This window comes from Ursus arctos, unplaced genomic scaffold (assembly GCF_023065955.2).
Source record: "Ursus arctos isolate Adak ecotype North America unplaced genomic scaffold, UrsArc2.0 scaffold_10, whole genome shotgun sequence".
NCBI classification, from domain to species: Eukaryota; Metazoa; Chordata; class Mammalia; order Carnivora; family Ursidae; genus Ursus; species Ursus arctos.
The window spans coordinates 50,192,658-50,213,465 of record NW_026622764.1 but is presented as its reverse complement, the minus strand read 5'-3'; the positions used below and the strand labels follow the sequence as shown (position 1 = coordinate 50,213,465).

General features: G+C 38.1%; 1 protein-coding gene across 4 annotated transcripts in view; it reads left to right on the top strand.

The window, feature by feature from the left end:
* VWA8 (von Willebrand factor A domain containing 8) overlaps positions 1-20,808 on the top strand; it is a 336,953-nt gene that overhangs the window by 215,713 nt on the left and 100,432 nt on the right. For all 4 annotated transcript variants that reach the window (XM_026493342.4, XM_044381840.3, XM_044381841.3 and 1 more), the window contains 9 exons: positions 88-196; positions 1,710-1,848; positions 3,098-3,297; positions 9,796-9,906; positions 10,824-10,888; positions 11,372-11,497; positions 12,604-12,713; positions 13,356-13,510; positions 18,032-18,227. In XM_026493342.4, coding sequence (XP_026349127.2) covers positions 88-196; positions 1,710-1,848; positions 3,098-3,297; positions 9,796-9,906; positions 10,824-10,888; positions 11,372-11,497; positions 12,604-12,713; positions 13,356-13,510; positions 18,032-18,227 — 1,211 coding nt within the window. The remainder of the gene's footprint in view (positions 1-87; positions 197-1,709; positions 1,849-3,097; positions 3,298-9,795; positions 9,907-10,823; positions 10,889-11,371; positions 11,498-12,603; positions 12,714-13,355; positions 13,511-18,031; positions 18,228-20,808) is intronic.

The following is a 20,808-nucleotide window of genomic DNA, read 5'->3' as shown; positions in this document are numbered from 1 at the left end:
TTGTGTGGTTGATAATTGATGGCTCATTTATTTTTCTATGACTTGGAAACAAGAAGAAATATTTACTTTTCAAATCATCCTTGCCAGGTTACCTCTGCCAGAGCAGACGTTCATGGGCTATTGGACAATTGGTCAGTCAAGAAATGGAATACAAAAACTGTTGTGTCCAGCAGAAACTCATCATATAGACATAAAGGTTGATATTATTATTTCTTCACTAAAATATTGAATGTTACAGATTTTTCTATATCTTCCCTGGGAAAAACACATACGACCTCAGGAATGACTTGTTCTGAGGTTATTTTAGATTTAGCTTTATCTCCAACTTTCAAGCCAGTCTGCCTTCTGAGGAGTTCAATGTAGATAATTGCTAATGGCTAATAGAATTCCTGAGAGCTAACCTGAATTAGAGTCAGGTATGTTGTGTGTATCCTAGGACACTGACTCCATGGTATTTGTTTCCATGTAAAAAGGCAAAGGGAAAGAGTATCAGTCCTTAGCTGCAACAGAAACTCCTTTAGGTATTTCAAGCAGAAAGGGATTTACTGTGGGGAATTGGTTGCCTATAAAATCATTAGAAGACAGAAGAAACAGAAGTCAATGGACCACCACTGGATTTTCAGTCTCAAGATCAGTGCTTCTGCTTTTACCAGCACCCCTGGTGCTGGCAGCTACATAGCCGAGCAGGATCAGCAAACTTTTTCTGTAAAGGGCCAGATAGTAACTGTTTTAGGCTGCGCAGAGTCAGCTGCTGCTACTCCACTCTGCTGGGGTAGCACAAAAGTAGCCGTAGACAATATGTTAGCAGAGAAACATGGCTGTGTTCTCGTAAAATGTTATTTACAAAAGCAGGCGGTGGGTCCAACTTGACCTGTGGACCATTCAAGTGCATTTCACTGGTAGAACCTAAATCGTATCCAGAACCCTTACTGCGAGGGAGTATGAGGAATGTAGTTTTTAGACTTCTGGCTCCTGAGATACGTACCAGATAGAAAGGGGTGGTGTGGGGGGTGGCAGGGATGCTGCAAGAGTCACTATCTAACCGAGACACTTTTGATTAATTAAGGACTGTATGGCATGCGGATATTAAAAGTGTGGTTACATCTATATAGTTCTGTATAGTTCTCATCTTGAAGGACCCAGCCCTAATATCAATAATGTTATTAAATTAGTTCCTCTGCTTATGTTTCTATTGAGTAATGTTCACTACATGTGTTATAGTTTACCTTTTGTAAGTATCAGCTTTTTTTTTTAATTTCAAATGTCACTTTTTTAACATATATTTTATTTCAAAGACCCCAGTTCAGCCCTTACTTTCTATAGAATGATACAATAATCATTCTTTTCAATGGAACTGTATCAGGCCCTGATTCATACATTTACAGATTATTATCCTTGTTTAAAGCCCTGGGTCCTAACTCACAGTTCAAAACTCGCTCTTGGCTTAGGAAGGAATGAAGTAATGAGAAACATATGGGATTTTACATCTAGTGTATTTTGTGAATAAACAAGAGAAAGTGAGAAATAAGATAGAACGAATGAAAGCATTTATAAATGCAAGTATGTGGTATTATTATTGTTATAGGTACCCTGGCAGTCAATAAAATTAGACGAGGTAATTCAAAATGTTGAGTGTTTGAATTTAAACTCTGTATTTTAAAAGAACTTTAGCCTTAAATTCCTTAACCCAGGTAATTACTTTATTCTAGGGTCCAGCCCTTATAAACATACAGGAGTATCCAGTAGAAAGATATGAAGAAAGATCCCAAACCTTTACTGAAGAATGTGCCTCCTGGAAGTTACCATTGGATGAAGTTAACTTAATCTGTGACATTGCTACATCCCATGGTATGTCAGTTTATTCTTTTGATTTTCCTTCCTGCACTGATTTTTTTTTTTAAGGGGGATTAAAAGAACCTCTAAACATCAAGAAGTCTGTGATAGACTCAGTAACTGTCATTTTTGGATTGGATAGTAATTGTATGTAATTTAGAACTAATTTCTATAACAACCTAACAAAATACTATTGTGGAATCCACATAGGCACTGCTAAGTTTGTATGCATATGTCTGTTTCTCATTACAAGTGTAGCACAAAGTTAAACACACCCAGGCATGTGCTAAAAATAGAAGAGGAAAAGAAAAAGAGAAACATTGGATTTGGGGGCTGGGATTCCAGTTTGATGATTACATGAACTATGAAAGCAGGGCTGGAGTGATTTGCAGTCATTAAACTTATTGTAAAGAATGACAAATAAAGGATGTGAATTTTGGGCATCTACATTTCTGGACTGTTGCCATTACCTACTGATTCATGCAGTATGCCCTGGGTACGTTTTGGCAGAAGTTTTCAATTGATGGCAGTTACTAAGGTCCTATTAAACAGAGGTGATGACAGGGGAAAGGGAGAGAGTCACTAAGATGGGGATTGTTGAGGCGAAAATACAGAAGCAAGTTTTTGCTCATATTAAGTTCTGTGAATATTGTTTATTCCTAAAACCAGCTTTGTTGAATGAAAATATGTGCTTTAAAAATATGCAGACTGGTAACAGACTGGTGCTCTTGTGAAGATATTTTTCATTCACTAGTAGAGAATAAATATGGATTTTGCGGATAAAGTTTGAACTTTGGCCCTTGTCGCATCTTCCGGGATTGGAGATGAGTATGTGTGATCCTCCGCCTCACGCCCGTGAGAGGCTTGGCTCAGCAGGAGCACTTTCCTGGTTCAACCTTGTCCTGGCCTTTACCCTTTCAAAACAACCTTCCAGGCAGCCACTGTCAGTCAGAATTAGCCCTTACTAACAAAACCCAGATGCTGCCCTTCCTATCGTTTAACTCTCTCTTTCAGTATTGTCCACATATGCGAACTAGGGTTTTTGTTGTTTTTTTCTTTGCTTTTTACCTCTTCTGTATTTGTGAGAGAAAAGCTTAGAATCAGAGTTAATTTATATATATCGATCTCCTAATCAGTCCATCCACAAATCATCCGCTGAGTTCCAGCTGTGTGCTCCGTCTCATGATTCAGATTTTACTGGACCTCTTGACCAGTCAGAAAATCTCATGCGGACCACAAAATTAACACCTTTTTGTCATTACAGAAAATGAGGAAAATACCCTCTATGTAGTTGCATGCAATCCCATCACCTTATACTTCATGAACATGACTGGGAAAAGTGGCTACTTGGCGGACTTTTCTGACATCTTCCCAAGAATGGCCAGTAGAGTTTGGCTCCCATTTGTGACAGTGGCACCGCTGGGAAATCCCCTCAAGGGTCAAGTGATTCTGCACGAGCAGCAGGTAAGGCATCCCAGGCTGCTTGCATGGTACACTTATGCCAAGGGTGAGCTATGTGAAGGCAAAGGCAAGAGTGACTTGCAGCCTGTAAGTGAAAATCCTGCTTTCGTAAAGTTCGAGGAAGGATCAGAGTTGTGTTTTGTCAGTACCGCAAAGGTAGGCTAATATCTTCCTCTCTGCAGACTTCGACATGACCTGTGATTCTGGAAGCATGTAAGTTAGGATTTCTCAACCTCAGCACTGATGACATTTGAGGCCAGATAATTCTTTGTTGTGAAGCATACATTCTCTCTGGGGAGATAAATGACAAAGGAAGCCAGCAAATACATACACCCATTTCAGGTAGTGATAAGTGCTATGTAGAAACAAGGTAATGTCCTAAGGAGTGATGGGGTGGGGTAGGAGGAGGTGGAAGAATGAACTGTATTAAAGCGTGCTCCTCTTAGGTGATGACACTTTATCTGAAACCTGAATTACTTTCTTTATGTAGAGACAGCCATATAAATATAGTGAATGGACTTGTCTTGGTCTGTTTGGGCTACTGTCGCACATATAGCATAGACTAGGTAGCTTACAAACAACAGAAATTTATTCCTCACAGTTCTGGAGGCTGGGAAGTCCAAGATCAAGGGCCAGCAGATCTGGATCTGGTGTCTGGTGAGAACCCACTTCCTAAACAGCTGTCTCTTCACTGTAACCTCACATAGTAGAAAGAGCGGGGGATCTCCTTGGTGTCTCATGGATGAGAGCACTAACCTCATTCATGAAGACTTCACCCTCATGATGTAATCACCTCCCATAGTCCCCACCTTCTCCTACATCAAGGTTTAGGATTTCAACATATGAATTTTGGGAGGACATAGATCTTCAGTTCATTATAGGACTACACTGAGATCCTTTGGTATGTAATGATGCTCAAGGTCATACAGATGCTTAGAGTCAAAGTAATTCCAAACAGAAGATAGAGATCAAAAGGTAAGCTGCAATTAGTGAGAATTCTAATGGTCTAAGTTAATTCATACTATACCAGTAGAAAGGAGTGTAACGTCTTTGCGTACTTATTATCCACCTAGTATCCACCATACCGAGCATATTATTCATTCAACAGATATATATCATGTGCCTATTCCTGGGGATGCTGCAGCAAACAACACAAAAATCTTTGTCCTGGAAAGCTTACGTTCTGGTGCAGGAAGGTAGACAATAAGCAAAAAGATCATGAAATTATATCTCAAATTAGAAGATGAGAAGCAAGGGAGAGTAAAATGGAAGGCTGGCAGGAAGATGGCCATTTAAAATAGGGCAGATGGGCAGGGGTTGCCTAAATGAGGAGGGGATATTTAAGCAAAGATTTGAAGGAAGTAAGGGGGAGAACAGATATCTAAAATAGAGTTCCAGGCAAAGGGAATTGTAAGTTCAAAGGCCCAGCGCCTGGAGCATGCTTTTTCCCATCTTTAAAGAAGTGTGGTGGGGAAGATTGAGTGAGGGGAGAGTATAGGGCGGTGAGGTCACAGAGGTTGCTCAGCTCGTTGGGGAAGGGACATGGTGCAAGGGATGGAGAAGCAGATTGTGCAGAGCCTTGTCGACCATTGTAATGGCCTGGGCCCTGCCTGAGGGTGGAAAAGGAAGGTGTTAGAGTTTTTCAAGCACAGGAGTAGCATGACCTGACTTAAGGATTTCTCTGACTCCTCTGCAGTGAACAGTCTGTAGGTGCCAAGGCAGAATGAAGGAGACTAGTTAAGAAATGTTCTCAGTGATCCAGCAAGAGATCATTGCAGTTTAGAGGATGGAGGTTGTCAGTAATGATGGATTCTGGACGTGTATTGAAGGTAGAACCAAACGATTTCATAACAGATCAAATGCATGGGGTGAAAGAGGGTAGAGTTAATTAAGGACAGCATCAAGATTTAGGGCATGAGCAACTAAAAGGATAGAGTCACCGTCAGTTGAGATGAGGAATTGATTTGGGAGGGATTAGACATTTGATTAAATCTGATAGGCCTGTTAGACATCCAAGTAGATGAGCCTGGAGTTGAGTGGAGAGAATCAGAACAGGAAATATAAATTTAGGGGGCCTTGGCAGAAAAATGCTATTGAAAACCATGAGACTGAAAGATGTCACCAAGGGAGTGAGTGTGGGTAGAGAAGTCCAAGCTCTCGGGCAATGAAATATGAAGAAATGAGGGAGATATGGGGAAAATCAACCAAGGGGACTGAAGATGAGTGACCAGCGAAGTAGGTAGACAGACCAGGGAGTGTGGTATCCCAGAAAGCCAGTGATGAACCTCTCAAGGAGAAGGAGCAATTATTAAATGCTGGCAATGTGCCAAATAAAAGATGACATACGTTATTTCATGTTATTCTTCCAGCAGCATATTGAGGCTGCCCTTAACCTTATTTACATGGGAGAAAATGGAGGCTCAGAGAGTTTAGATAACCTGCCCAGTAAATACATGGTAAAACTGAGATTCAAAACAGATTGGCTTGGCCCCACCAGAATTAAACTTCACCCACCCTCTCACTCATGGCAGCTGCTTGGGGAATCTGAACAATTAAAAAGCATTCACAATAGGAAGATATTAAAGAAATGCAATGTTGTTATTTACAAGTATTTAAAGTCACTAGGAGAGCAAAGTGTTACCAAGAAACAATATTTTTAGACCACGTCTAATCAAGAGGAAATATTGCATAAATAACATGTCAGTGTTGCACTGAGTCAGTAAGTCAACTTTAATTTTAGGCCTTGTGTAAATAATTACCATAAGTTCTGAGTTAAATTTTTTTCTGAATTTTACTTTTAAAAAAAATTTTCACTTTTTCCTCCAAGCAGAGTTTATACATATCCAGATATTGCTTATAAAAATTTGTGTCCAGCACATGGAGTAAGGGCTTTACTTTGTAGGTTTCTAATAAAATATCAATGCCATTGAATTGAATTCCACAATGAGAAGAATCTCGTAAAAATCATGTAAAAAGTACATGCTGTCTTGGTGATTTTTAATCTAGTAAGCCAATGGCATTTGAATAAGAATCTAAATTTGGAGTATTTATTCAAACAATCCTGCCAGATTTTCAGCTGTCAAATTAACTGTCAAATCTACATATACCAATTCTTTGAAAGTACTAGATTTTTAGGTTCCTAGCAAGTATATTTTCTCAAAAGATCCAACTATTTGGCAACATCGCTGATCAATAGTCTGTTGAGTGTAAAGAGGTGCCTAACTCATAGCAGCCCTTGGGCTCCTGGCATTCTTGCACGCGCTACCACCTGACTTGGCCCTCTAACCACAGTCTGAACCATTTTCTAGAAAACTACCTCAGCACCCCTGAGCAAGCATGCAGAGCTTATAGGAGTACTTCCACTAGACTCGGAACTGCCTCTTCCTTTCTCAGAGAGGCTATCTTAGCTGCCTGTTTTATATTATGGCCCTGTTAAGAGGTAAGACCTCTTGGATTCCAAATGAACAGCGTGCATCTGTAAAGTTTAACAAATGGTGAATAATTTTCATCAACTAACAAATGAGTGCCCTGCCCTCGATTCCTTTTCCCCATTCTGCCCTCCCTGAAAGCAGAGCTAAAATATTGTAGAGAAGTACTCCCATGAATTCCTCTATGCCTTGTCTTTATAAAGCTTCACTCTGGATGCATTTGCCTGGCTAAAAAAGTTGCTCAAAACTTCCTTGCTAAAATAAAATCTCAAGTGAGGAAAGGGAAACTTTGCCATGCCTAAAAATAAAGACCCTCCTCCCTTCCCCTCCCCTGCCATGAGATTACTTATTTCATCTGCACAAAGTTTAGAATTTCAGACTTTAGGACATTGAGGTCATCCAGAGGTTACTTTTCTCCCAGTCAGATACAAACATAATAAAATTGCTCACTTGCTTTTTCTCCCTGCCCCCTTGAAGGAGCACCAAAGCCACGGTTACATGTACTCAGATGTGACGCAAAATTCTATTTTTAAACTCAGACAGAATATATTATTAGTCATTTACAGAAGGAAACCATTAACATCTAAAAGGATGGAGCAACAGAACTCCTTCATGTTGCCAGTTGCTTCTAAAACTGTCTAAATACAACAATGGCTGAATATATATGTTTTCTGTCACTTAGAAGATACAGTTTTTCAGTCCACTTGTGCCAAATTATGAGCATATAAGTATTAGACCCTAAAAAGGAAGAAAAATGCAAAACCATACTAACTTATTTTTTCTTTTTAATCGTATCTGTTTAATCATCTGCTTATTCTGCTTAATCATGTTTTGGAATCAAACATTATTTTTAGGATTTTCTTTTGCTTAGAAGAGTTAATATTATCCCAAATTGCTGAAGTGCTAAGAATCATGTTAATGTTCATATTTATCATACGAGAAAGATGTTCTCCTTTAAAAAATACTTGCTAAAAAAAGATTTCATCTAGAATGGAGACTGTAAATTTTTAACTTAATACATTTTCTTAAGCAAAACTTTTAAGGTATTGCCATCGTTTTCAAACTTTCAGAGGCCAGAAATAATACTTCTCATAGGAAATGATGATTTTAGAAAGAATATCCCTAACACACCTTCTGAATGGAGAAGTGCATATTATACCAATGATGCCCTCAAAGAGTAGTGTTTGCGGGGAAGTTTAGGCTCTGTCAACATGCTTATTAGTAGGATTTTTTAGTACAGCCAAGATTCGGAGCAAAGGAATCTATGTGATACAAATAAGACTTTAATGCTTGAGCGCTTCAGTACAATTAGGAGTCAGATTAACTTGAAACCACAGGATGAGGGCCCAGATTTGCAGATGAATCATCAGTCTTTTTGCATTTCTTTTATTTGCAACTGGACTGCATAAGACAGGGCAAGGGTCATGGTTAATTCATCATTGTGTTCTCCTTTGTGCTTTCAACAGAAGCTGCTCAGTAAATACTAAGGAACAAGTGAGCAGACATTTCTTATTTGTTTCCTATATTTTGCAAACCATATATTAATTCTTTGGGTGCTTTATGACTTCATTTTCCCCAAAGAAAGTTTTTGGTTTTGTTTTTTAAGGTTTTATTTATTTATTTGACAGAGAGAGAGAGAGACAGCCAGCGAGAGAGGGAACACAAGCAGGGGGAGTGGGAGAGGAAGAAGCAGGCTCCCAGCGGAGGAGTCGGTTGTGGGGCTGGATCCCAGAACGCCGAGATCACACCCTGAGGCAGATGTTTAATGACTGAGCCACCCAGGCGCTCCCCCAAAGAAAGTTTTTGAAATGAAAAATTCATAGGGGTTAGGGTAACTGGAGGAGCCCCAAATTTAAAACAAAACAAAACAAAAACAAGAAGATAATTGCATAATTATCTTATCAAAAAGCCATAAAAGGATAAATGAGGCCTGACAGCTTAAAGTTGTCGTTTTTGCAAACCTTTTTGTCTAATCCTTAAACATCTTCAAATTTTAACTCAAGAAAGCCGAGTTCATTGCATCTCTTTAAAATATTTCATCTTACAGGGCACCTGGGTGGCTCATTCAGTTAAGCGTCTGCCTTCAGCTCAGGTCATGATCCCAGGGTCCTGGGATCCAGCCCCATGTTGGGCTCCCTGCTCAGCAGGGTGTCTGCTTCTGACTCCTCCTCTCCCTCTGCCCCTCTGCCTCCCTTCATGTTCTCTCTCTGTGCCTCAAATAAGTAAAATAAAAAATTTTTTAAATGATAATAATAATAAAATATTTCATCTTTTCTGAGTTTCTCAATTTTAAGTTCTTATTCATATGTTTCTGTTCTTTGATTTTAATACTTAAGGTTTATTTAAAAAAATTTTTCTTAAAAAATGCTAATTACTGAGATTATTACTTCATTTACAAAGTTGTGATTAATACTGCTGGAGAAATCACTTGTTTGTATGTTATTGCAACACCAACTGTGAGTTCTTCAAGCTTAGCGAATTTTAAAATGAAGAAGCTCATCATGAACTAGGTTCATAGGATCCTTGATCTTTTCTGGCTAACCTGTCTTTTTATCATGTACATATCTCCTGAAGTAAGCCTGGATTTCTGAAAAGCGTAAGTGAGATTTAATATGCACAGCGTAAGACAGTTTTCAATGAAATATTCTTTAAGTGCAGTTTTAATAAAAGCAAATGCACTTTAAAAATTATCAATCCTCTTAATTTCCTCAAGTAAATAATAAAACGGAATCATGGTTAAAGTAGCCTATATTTAGAAGGAGATGGTTTTAAGATAAAATCTTAAAATAGAATACATTCTGCATTACATAATTTGAAATATCTTCCTACAACCATCTAGTACTTTACATTCCATATTAAGGAAAACCATTTAGTGTTTTTATGGTGTCTCTTAAGTCTTTCAATATTGTCATCTTCCCTTTGGCTTACCACTGTATCCTCTATTCCCAGGTTGCCAAGAGGCTGCTGCTTAAAAAAAAAAAAGAAAGAAAAGAAAAGAAAAGAAAAGAAAAGAAAAGAAAAGAAAAGAAAAGAAAACAGATCTTGAGCTTTTTACTCTTCTCTTTATTTCCAGAATAATGTCATCCTGTTGTTAGATACCACTGGCCAAACCCTTCGACGTCTTATCCTCCCTTCAGAAGAGGGTCCATCTAAGAAACCTTCCTGGTGGAACAAGGAGGAAACGGTAGGGAACACCCAGCTTGTCCAGCAAATTGCCCCGGATTTCTGGAGCTTTCTACCTTAAAGATGCATGCACGCCCATCCCTCTCCATGCCTTTGGTTTCCTACTACACTGCACAAGAGAGTTCTCTTATTGTGTACTTATAGATGTTCATGTCATACAAATCGACGTAGATACACGTATAATTAAGTAACCAATAGCTTTTTTTTGTAGACATCATACTCACATGAAGACTTGTCGGGATTGAACTATAATAATAATAGAACTTCATGAGCTTTTTGAGCATGATTTTCATGACAAGTTCCTGTCCATGCAGTTACTGAATTGTTTTCAAGTTATGTATTTATGTTTTGGATTTATGTAATAACCTGATGGGTATGACACCCGATCGCACCTACTAAATAAATAAACATTTGTCTACATTACCTAAATTAAACCAGTAAATAAGTTCTAGGCCACCCAAGAGAATTTATTCTGCCACTCAGAAGAAGGTAATGGATATAAAATAAGACTTACTTTTTGCCCTGCAAAAGAGCATACCTAAGTCTTAAAAGACCATGAAAAAAAAACCAGATAATTTAAATGCATTAATGTATCCAAATCTATAAAAAACAGTATTTCCTATATGTTTATGTCATGGTATAAATTCCACAATCACCAAATAGCAGGTTTATTTCTAACCAGTATTTGGCATTATTTTAAAAATTTTATCCTAAAGATAAAATAAATTTTGAAATATATTTTGATCCACATTACCATAAGAGTCTTGAAATAAATAAAGAGTTAGCTTCTCAGAGAATTACATGTTTTATATGTCAAAGAACTTTATTTAAGGGAAAGGAGCCAAAGAGACATGACTGCATCTCACAGACATGACTGCATCTCACACATTTAATATGAATATTTTGTTTTGTCTTCAGGAAACTTATAAAATGTGTAAAGAATTTTCGCACAAAAACTGGCTAGTATTCTACAAAGAAAACGGGTGAGCTCTTTGTTATAGAAGATTTAAACTGGGATCCTTATTTTGCCCATTCTCTTTCCTCGTTTAATTATGCTTCCTTATTATAAGACCAGTGTAACCAAATTGCAAATGTTTTATTATAAAAGTAACTCCTCCTACATTGTAGAACATTTAAAAACAGACCTAAGAACAGACAGTGCTTGGGGTGCCTGGGTGGCTCGGTCATTTAAGCTTCCAGCTCTTGATTTCGGCTCAAGTCATGACCTCAGTGTCATGAGATTAAGCCCCATGTCCCGCTCTGTGCTGGGTGTGGAGCCTGCTTAAGATTCTCTCTCTCCCTCTGCCTCCCCTCCCCTTGTCTCAATTACCATTTTTCTTTGTTACGATTTAGTCTTGAACACCTTCTTCATAGCATTGCATGATAATCATGAAATGACTGTGCCATCGCTACTCGTTCATTATCCTCACCGTTTCCTTTCAGATAGTTTTCTTCTCCTCTTTCAGGAACAGCCTGACTGTGCTGGATGTTCTCGAAGGGCGAACTCACACCATCTTACTTCCCATCAAACTCAAGACAGTTTTTCTAGTAGCAGAGGACAAGTGGCTTCTGGTGGAGGACCAAACAAACCAGTGGGTAGATCTCCATAGCATTTCATGGGGTGTACCATAGCTCAACCATGCTTATCAGTTATCTAGCAACCTTACTGTTCTGACTTCCAGTGTCTGTCTTTTAACAATTTCAGAATTTGGCGTCTCTGTAGGTGAAAGAAGAAAGGGAGGGAAAAATTAAAATAAATTAAATATTGCTTCACAGAGTAATTACGAAAGGGTTTCTGAGAATGACATTGAAATTAACGGTAAAAACATAATGGCTTCTACGTATGATCCATATTTCTTTGGATTTTTTCCCATTCGTACATTGAGAAGTCACAGTATTCTTGCCAAGCTAGAGGTACTGCAAAGTGGATTTTTGGTTTATCCTTTCTTCAAAGGGCCATAGTCTCTGTCCTAGAGCTGTTGCCTTTTTGGAGCTGCACAGAATTTCACCCCTTAGAAGTTTCTTCTTCATTTTGTCTTGGTTGCTCTTAGTTATGTTCATGTTTGTGTTGCTTTCCCCCCATTGGGCTGCATACTTCTTGATGAATGGGACATTATATGCACTTGGCATAAATAGGGTACATGGTAACCTTTGAGTCCCCTTCCCTCATGCATTACCTCTACTGGCTAAATACAGACTCTCTCTGCCCCTAGGGTGACAAGCAGAAGTATCCTGCTGCAAAAGATTTCTGGCTATTTATACATCCCTATTTTAGAAACCTTAAAAATAAGTAGATCGAGGGGATTACCGTGGTGAGGGCTTCTGTCAACAAATAAGAGGCCAGGTTCTCACTTGACTTGCTGGCTGATCAAACAGTCATAGCAATAGCAGGTTCCATGATAATGGGGGTGTGTGTCACATTAGGTTGCTTCCCCCCCCCCCAGCCCTTCCTCTTACAGGAAGTGTTGGATTTTAGTTCCTATTTATTACTGCATTGTTATTGTGCACTGCTCCCTATAGACAGTGTGGAGAAGTTATTTGTTAACTCATGATGTAACTCTGAAACTGCAGGTTATACTCAGAATATAAAAACAAGGCTTTGGAGTGGGGGGGGTATGGAATTCTGATTTTTTCATAGTCTGGACTCATAATTATTAAAGAAAAAAACTTTTCACTTAGATGTTTTGTTTGTTTACAGGAAATATCTTTTAAGTAAGCCTGCACACATTGAATCTGAGGATAGTGGGGTTTGCCAGTTGTACGTGTTGAAAGAGGAGCCCCCTAGCACAGGATTTGGAGTTATACAAGGTAAATTCCCTGTTCTTTGTGCTCATGGCTGTGTGGTATGTGCTTACAGTCCTCTAGAATCGTTTAAGAACAATAACATCAACATATGTTAAATTTATGCCAAAAGAGAGAACTTAGTAACTGCATTAGAATTAGTAAGTAAGAATGTATCATCTTTTCAGTTCCGTCTTTGAATTTTTTGAACTGAGAAATCAGAATTTTTCTATACATTTAGGTTCCGAGTCCATTAGTCTTTTAGGGTAGCATCTTTTCTTTTTTTTTTACACAGGCCCTCAGGATTTCTACTTAATTCATCACCGTTTTGGGGGGGGTGAATAAGTTGTTATGAAAAAGAACTAAAACAAACCATTACTAGCACTGGGTCGGATCAGTTTCATGTCTTTCCTGCAGGGTGCTATTAATGATAATATGTATTGCTAATAAAATTTTGAATTCAGTAAATTCTTGCATTCACTTAGAGAAGATGCCTTAATTGTAAAAACTGACTTTTCTCGAACAAAAGGCCGTGAATGTAATTTCAAGTGTTTTCTCTTTTTTAACTTGTGCTTTTCTGTTTGAGTTGGTGAGAATGAAATCTTGCAAAAATTAATTCCTGGAGCATTTTAGGGGTATATGATATCTAATGTTTCTCTGACACTTCAGAAGCAGATCTCAGCATACCTCATAAAATTTCAAGTGATCAACTGTCATCTGAAAACCTAAGTTCAGCTGTGGGACAAAAGATTGCCTCTCCTAACCGAATTCTCTCAGATGAGAATAGTTACGCTACAGTTGTTATTGGCTTCCCAGATCTCATGGTAAGCACGTTTTTTTCAATTATTGAATAAATATTTCTTCTCCCCAGTTTAGCCTATAATCTATAAGGCTATTTGAAGGTTAGTTAAAAATGTAATGATATTCTGGTAAACATTTCAGATCAAGTCTGTATTCCAAATCAGTCATTAGAAAATACATTCTACCTGTAGAGTTTCATTGCTTTTTTAAAATTAACATTCAAAGGGTAATGTAATTATGTAATTTAGTAAGGGGAAACCAGTATTCTGTATACATGGGAGTCCATGTGACGTAGTGAAATGTTTAACCTACTGACTGTAATTTTACATCTTGTTGCCTTAACATGTGCTCATGTAATCTGTCAAGAGGAACATTTGAGACTAACAAAGTAATATGTCTTCTAGAATATTTTAAAGTTAAATTTGTTGGGGTCTCATAACTTTAAATTAAATGTTTTTAACATTCATGAACATCAATTCACTTTCCACTGAGTTTTGCTCTGATTTATCATATCTTTCCAGCATCCAGATTATGGTGATAGTCTCAATTTGGTCTTAGGTGGTCCCTTCTGCTGTTATGCACTGTTATCTGTAAAGAAGAGGCTATTCATAATTGACTTCAGGTGAAATGAGGCACCATCTTCCCCTGATGGGAATGGGGGAAAATTAAATATAAAGGTTATTTAAGTCCAAGATGCCATCTAATAACCTCAGATGTAGCTCCGTGTGTTTTGATTTGACATTTAATTTTCATAATCTCCTTGTAGCTTTTATTTTTTAATAGAATCATTTAAAGATAAAAATATGGGCTCTGTTTGATAGTACACCAGTCTCACATAATCTTAGATTTTTAACGTAATTAATGAATGATGACTATTTCAGAGTATAAGACGTCTGAAATCCAAAACCCAGTGGATAATATGTGGCTTAGGATTTTGCCATATGTCTTCCTAATTATCAAGTAAAAATCATTTGCTATGGTATTATATAACTGAAAATGAAACATGTTGTTGGAATACAGTATCTACAGCAGCCTTGACTGAATGAGAGTTGTGTTTAATATGCTTTCCCAATGATTACTGCCATCAGTAGGGAAAATACTAGAGCTATGTTTCTGAAGGTGGAATCATTTAAAATATTGATCTTCTGATTGAAGAAATTAGTATAGAAGTATAATGTTACTGTAAAAAATGGTTAGAAAGTAAAAGTATTTGGCACTGAGTGTAAGATATTTTGTATTAACCCTATAGAAATCCTTTATAGCCTGTAGGACTAGTGACCTTGTTAAATTAAAAGTTCTATCCCCCCTACTTAACCAACACGTAGGAGGTGTTAGTGAATATTTGTTAAATGAAAGACTAGGGTCAGTTAGGCATCCTTTCAACATTTTATAACAATCGTATTTTTTAGACCCTAACACAAAAATCAAGCATTGCACTATTCTAAACCCTTTCATACATGACAATTTTTAAAACAACTTCACAAGGTTTTATAGATGAAGAAACAGAAGAGAAGACATATCCCCTAGGCCACAAAAATTATGAGTAAAGGAGCTGGGATTTGAGGTTAAGTGTGACTGACCCTCAAACCTGTATACTTTCCCTTGTACCACAGTGCCTTTCTGCTTCATGTGAATTTCTTTTAACTCTTCATAAAGCTATCAATAAAGGGATATGTCACCTATTAACTTTTTATAGCATTATCAGAGGCACCTAAATTATTATAAACTTTTTATCACTTCCTTAACTTAATGCCAAATAGCCATAAAGACCTATAGAAATATCCTCAGTAGTGAAACATTAAAAGCTTCCTTTTAGGGGCGCCTGGGTGGCACAGCGGTTAAGCGCCTGCCTTCGGCTCAGGGCGTGATCCCGGCGTTCTGGGATCGAGCCCCACATCAGGCTCCTCCGCTAGGAGCCTGCTTCTTCCTCTCCCACTCCCCCTGCTTGTGTTCCCTCTCTCGCTGGCTGTCTCCATCTCTATCAAATAAATAAATAAAATCTTTAAAAAAAAAAAAAAAGCTTCCTTTTAATATCAAGAATAAGACAAGATACTCACTATCACCACTTCTATTAAACACTCTATTAAGCATCTCAGATATGATCCATAACAAAATTTTTGATAAATTATATTTCATCAAAATTTAAAACTTCAGCTCTATGAAAGATACTGTTAAGAGAATGAAAAAATATGGCTGGGAAAAATATTGGCAAGTCATATTTCCAACAAAGGACTTGTATCTAGAACATACAAAGATTTCTTAAAACTCAAGAGCAAGAAAACAAATCATCCAATATAGAAATGGGCAAACAGTGGCTCAGTGGGAGGTGTCAGAGGTCAGAGGCTGAGCAGGTGAAGACATCCCAGATGGGGGAGGGTGTAACCACCAGTGATGGGAATCGTCTCCAGGCAGGATGCAGATGGTGCCCCTGAGGAGCTAGCGGTAGCCTGGTGTAGGATTTAGGAGCCCAAGTAAGGTGAGGAGGGCCTCCATTCATGAGCATGGCCTGGTGTGGACTGTCAGGACCAATCAGAGTAAGGAAGACATTTGCTCGTGAGGGAAGGTTAGTAGTGGGACGGGATATGAGTCACATTCAGTGGAACTGAGCAAGAAAGTAAATATATCAAAGATAATGAAGTCTCTCACTGTTGGAGAAGGAAGTTACAGATAGAGAAAGGAAGAACTCTAGAATGAATCCTATAGTCATTGCATTGGAACTGAATCTGTTTGTGTGGACTCACAGTTTGCAATATATTTAGATAGAGAAAAACGAGGTAAATGTGAAGAAAAAGCAAAAGACTTGAACAGGTGATTTAAGAGGATACAAAGATTAAGTACATGAAAAGATGTTCAACATCATTAGTCTTTCAGGAAATGCAAATTAAAATCACGATGAGACAGTACTACATGGCTAACATAAAAAAATACCGACAATATCAAATGCCGACAAGGATGCAGAGCAAATCTAACTCTCATACAGTTTTATGAAAGAGCAAAGACAAACAATAATCAAGACGTTCCTGAAGAAGAACCAAGTAGAAGCAGAGGTATTTGCCATAGTAAATTTTATTATTATAAAGCTTATTATAAAGCTTTAATAACTATGACAATGGGATAGACGCAGGGGTAGAAAGGTAAATAAGAGAGCGGAATGAAGTGCTCAGGAGCAGATGCATGCATATTCAGAACTGTATTTTATAATAGCAGTGTTGATCAGTGCTCTTTGGTATTTGACAGTATTTGGGCAGTTAGTTGTCCATGTGAGAAAAGGATGAATATGAATCTCTGCCTCATGCCATTCACAAAAATAAATCCCAACTGGGTTACGGACTTACATGTAAAAGACAAAACTTTAAAACATTTAAATAATACATTGGAGAATGTATGATCTTGGGGTAGGGATGGATAAATACATATATGGTAAAAATTTTAAGTAAAGCAAAAGGAAAAAAAACCCACAAAATTCCAGAAGAGTTCTAAACATCTAGGGCGGACAGAAGGAGCTGTGAATGGGAAGGAGCACTCAGGGACTTCAGAACGCTGGTAATGCCAGAGGGTGGATGTATTAGATATTTGTTTCATTTTTAAACTGACTGTATTGTTATAGTCCCTCTTTTTAGTTGTAATTCATTTCAAGGTAAAAAAAAATATGTTGTATATTTCACATTTGCCTGAAAAATATGATTATTGATGAAGCAGCTATTTCCTATACCAAATTCAAACAGGTTAAGAAGTAATTTGATTTTCTTTTTTTTTTTTCTAAGATTTTTTTTTATTTATTTGACAGAAAGAGAGAGACTGACAGGGAGAGAGGGAACACAAGCAGGGGGAGTGGGAGAGGAAGAAGCAGGCTCCCAGCAGAGCAGGGAGCCCGATGTGGGGCTTGATCCCAGGACCCTGGGATCATGCCCTGAGCCAAAGGCAGACGCTTAACGAGTGAGCCACCCAGGCTCCCCTAATTTGATTTTCTAATACTTGTGAAATACAAGTTTACCACTCATATCGGCTTAAAGGGCTGCATTGTAGCAGGTGTGGTGAATGTAGTTTACAGTACAGTTGCCTCTTGAACAACATGGGGGTTAGGGAACTGACCCCCTTCACACAGTCAAAATTCCATGAATAACTTTTGACTCCCCAAAACTTAACTATTAATAGCCTACAGTTCACTGGCAGCCTTACTGATAACAAACAGTCAATTAACACACATTTTGTATGTTACATACATTATATATGTACAATAAAGTAAGCTGGAGAAAAGAAAGTGTTATTAAGAAAATCATAAGGAAGAGAAAACACATTTACTGTACTGTAAAAAATCCAGATATAAGTGGACCTACACAGTTCAAACCTGTGTTGTTCAAAGGTCAACTATATTTTAGTACTTTCTTTTTTTAAGTAGGCTCCATGCCCAGCATGGAGCCCAACATGGGGCTTGATCTCAGGACGCTGATATCAAGACCTGAGCTGAGATGAAGTGTCAGATGCTTAACCAACTGAGCCAGGCACCCCTATATTTCAGTACTTTAATCTTTTCCTTCTTTCAGTCACCCAGTGAAGTCTATTCTTGGAAAAGGCCATCATCCTTGAATAAACCAAGTGTCACTGATAGAGCATTCTATGGAGGAAAGAAGAAAAGTGAAACTCCAAAACAGAGCAATTGTGTGACTCTTTTAGATACCAATCAGATAGTCAGGATTCTGCCCCCAGGAGAAGTCCCTCTAAAAGATGTCTACCCAAAAGGTAAGAAATTTACCAATTCCTAATTTGCCAAAGTAGTAAACGTAGTTTGCTTTTGGTAGGAATATTTAATTTATCATTATTATTCTGTATAAATGTGAATAATTCTACCAGGGTCTAGTAGTTAAAAAGAGTACCTGTGTGCTCAGAAAGTTTTCACTCAGTTTCTCGCAGTGTGTGGTGGAAGCACTGCTGTTAAAACTCTTCTTCCTTTGCCTTACAATCTATACAATAACTTTACTTAGAAAAGGTTTTCAAAGAGACTTTTAAAAATTATTAGACCATCAGGCATAGAAAATGGGGCCCACGTTCTTCTTAAATTCCTGTGATGAAAGGTCGGGGACTCATGCAGACGGACCCCCTTAGCAGTGCTCTCAGAGTGAGTCCTCTTACATTTATTACTGCGAAACATAGGCCAGGTCCCGAGCCAGTCACTTTTCCTTGTATACATTTATTTAATCTTCAAATCCCCATTCTGTCGTCAGTGTACTCTCGAACTTGTATGCAGGGAGGCTGACGAAGGGAAGTATGATGGCATGCCAAGGGCCGCCCCACCAGTGACCATCAGAGCCCAGATCTGCACCAAGTCTTCCAGTCCCAAGCCTAGGGCTCTTCTCGCTGAACCACACGGGCTTTCTTCATACTGGATAATTATGAAAATGTTTGCTCGTTGAGCCACTGATTATTATTTGCATCATAGTGTTAGTAACATGTTATCCTGTGTTTACATTCGTTATTATCACTGTGGACTTAATAAATATAATGCTAAATGTATTATAATCTATTACTGGGTTTGACAAGTCCTGGTTATATGATAATATTTAGAATTAGTTCCTTCCAAAGAGATCACCATTTCCTCAAAATATTTCTTAAGGTAGATGAGGCACGTGAATAAAGTGACAATCTCAGTACAGTGCTGTGATGGGGATATTCACAAGGTAATCTATAAAAGGAGAAGCTTGCAGTCCAGACTGGTGATTATAAGCTCACCCTTGAAAAGATGAGTGGGAGTGAATCAAATGAAGCAGTTGTTTCGGAAAGGAGGAACCCTGTGTGGAAGGTACGGTGGCATGACAGCATTCCAGGAAAGACGAGAAATTCTGTACTAGAATTCAGTGTACCTGGGAGTCTACCTTGATGCTTCTTCTCTCTCATCCTCTGTATCTAATCCCATCATAAATTACCTTGTCCTTTTGATACAACCTTACTCATATGTTTGGATTCCACCCACCTGATTAGAGTTCTGTTACCAACATCCAGATCACCACCGTCTTGCACTAGAATATCGACAGCCTCCTGACATTTCCTCTTCCACTCTTTCCCCATCCTACCCACTCTCCATGCATCAGACAGTGATAGTTTTAAAATATGCCTTTGTCCTTATTAAGGTTCAGTATATATAGAGTAAAAGTCACCCTTTTTTGTATATTTCTGCAAATTTGACAAACACATGGAGTTGTGTAACCATCACCATAACTGACAGAGAATAGTTCCATCTCCCCAAAAATCTCCCCCATGCTACTTCGTGGTCAGCCTCTCCACCTGCTCCCTGTCCCCTGACTGACCTGATTTCTGTCCTTATGGATTTTGCCTTTTCCAGAATGTTCATATAAATGGCATCATACAACATATGGTCTTTCAAGTTTGGTTTCTTTCACCTAATATCATGTCTTTGAGAGTCATTGATATTGTTGTGTGTGCCAATAGTTCACTTTATTGCCAAGTAGTATTCTCTTGTTGGATGTGCACACTTTGTTTACTCACAAGTTGGTGGATAGTTGCATCATTTCCACTTTTTGACAATAATGAATAAGGCTGTTGTGAGCATTTGTTCACAGATCTTTAAGTAAACATAAGTCTTTGCTTCACTTGGGTGAATACGTAGGAATGGCATTTTTACATTTTATGATAGAACTGCCATACTGTTTTACAAAGTAACAAAACCTTTTGCATTCCGATCAGCAATGAAGGACAGTTCTAGTTCTGCTGCCTCCCTGCCAGTACTTGGAATAGTCAGTCTTTCGCCGTTCTAGTAGTTGTGCAGCAATATCTCATTATGATTTTAATTTGTATTTTCCCCAGTGCCTAATGAGGTTGAGCATCTTGTCATGTGTACTTTCCTTAGTGAATGGCTCAGATTTTTTTGCCCTTGGATTATTTGGGTTTTTTTTTTTTTTAAGAGTTTTGTGTTCCTTATATATTCTGGGTATAAATCTATCAGATACATTCTTTTCCAACATTTTCTCCCATTTTGATGAAGGGAAAATCTCCCTTCTACAAGTTTTTGTAGTTTTAGGTTTTACATTTAATGTTCCGTTTTAAGATAATTTTTCTTATATGGTGCAAGGTGTGGATTGAGACTCATTGTTTTGTATGCAGATATTCACTTGTTCCAGCACCGTTTGCTGGAAGATCTGTCCTATCTCCACTGAATTTCAGCAGCTGGACCTCTGCTGAAAATCACTGACCACATACGTTTGGGTCCGTTTCTGCATTTTGTACTGTGTTCCATTGATCTCTGTGACTATCCCTTTGCTAATAGCACACTCGATTACTTTCTAGCTTTGACACTACTTTATAATGA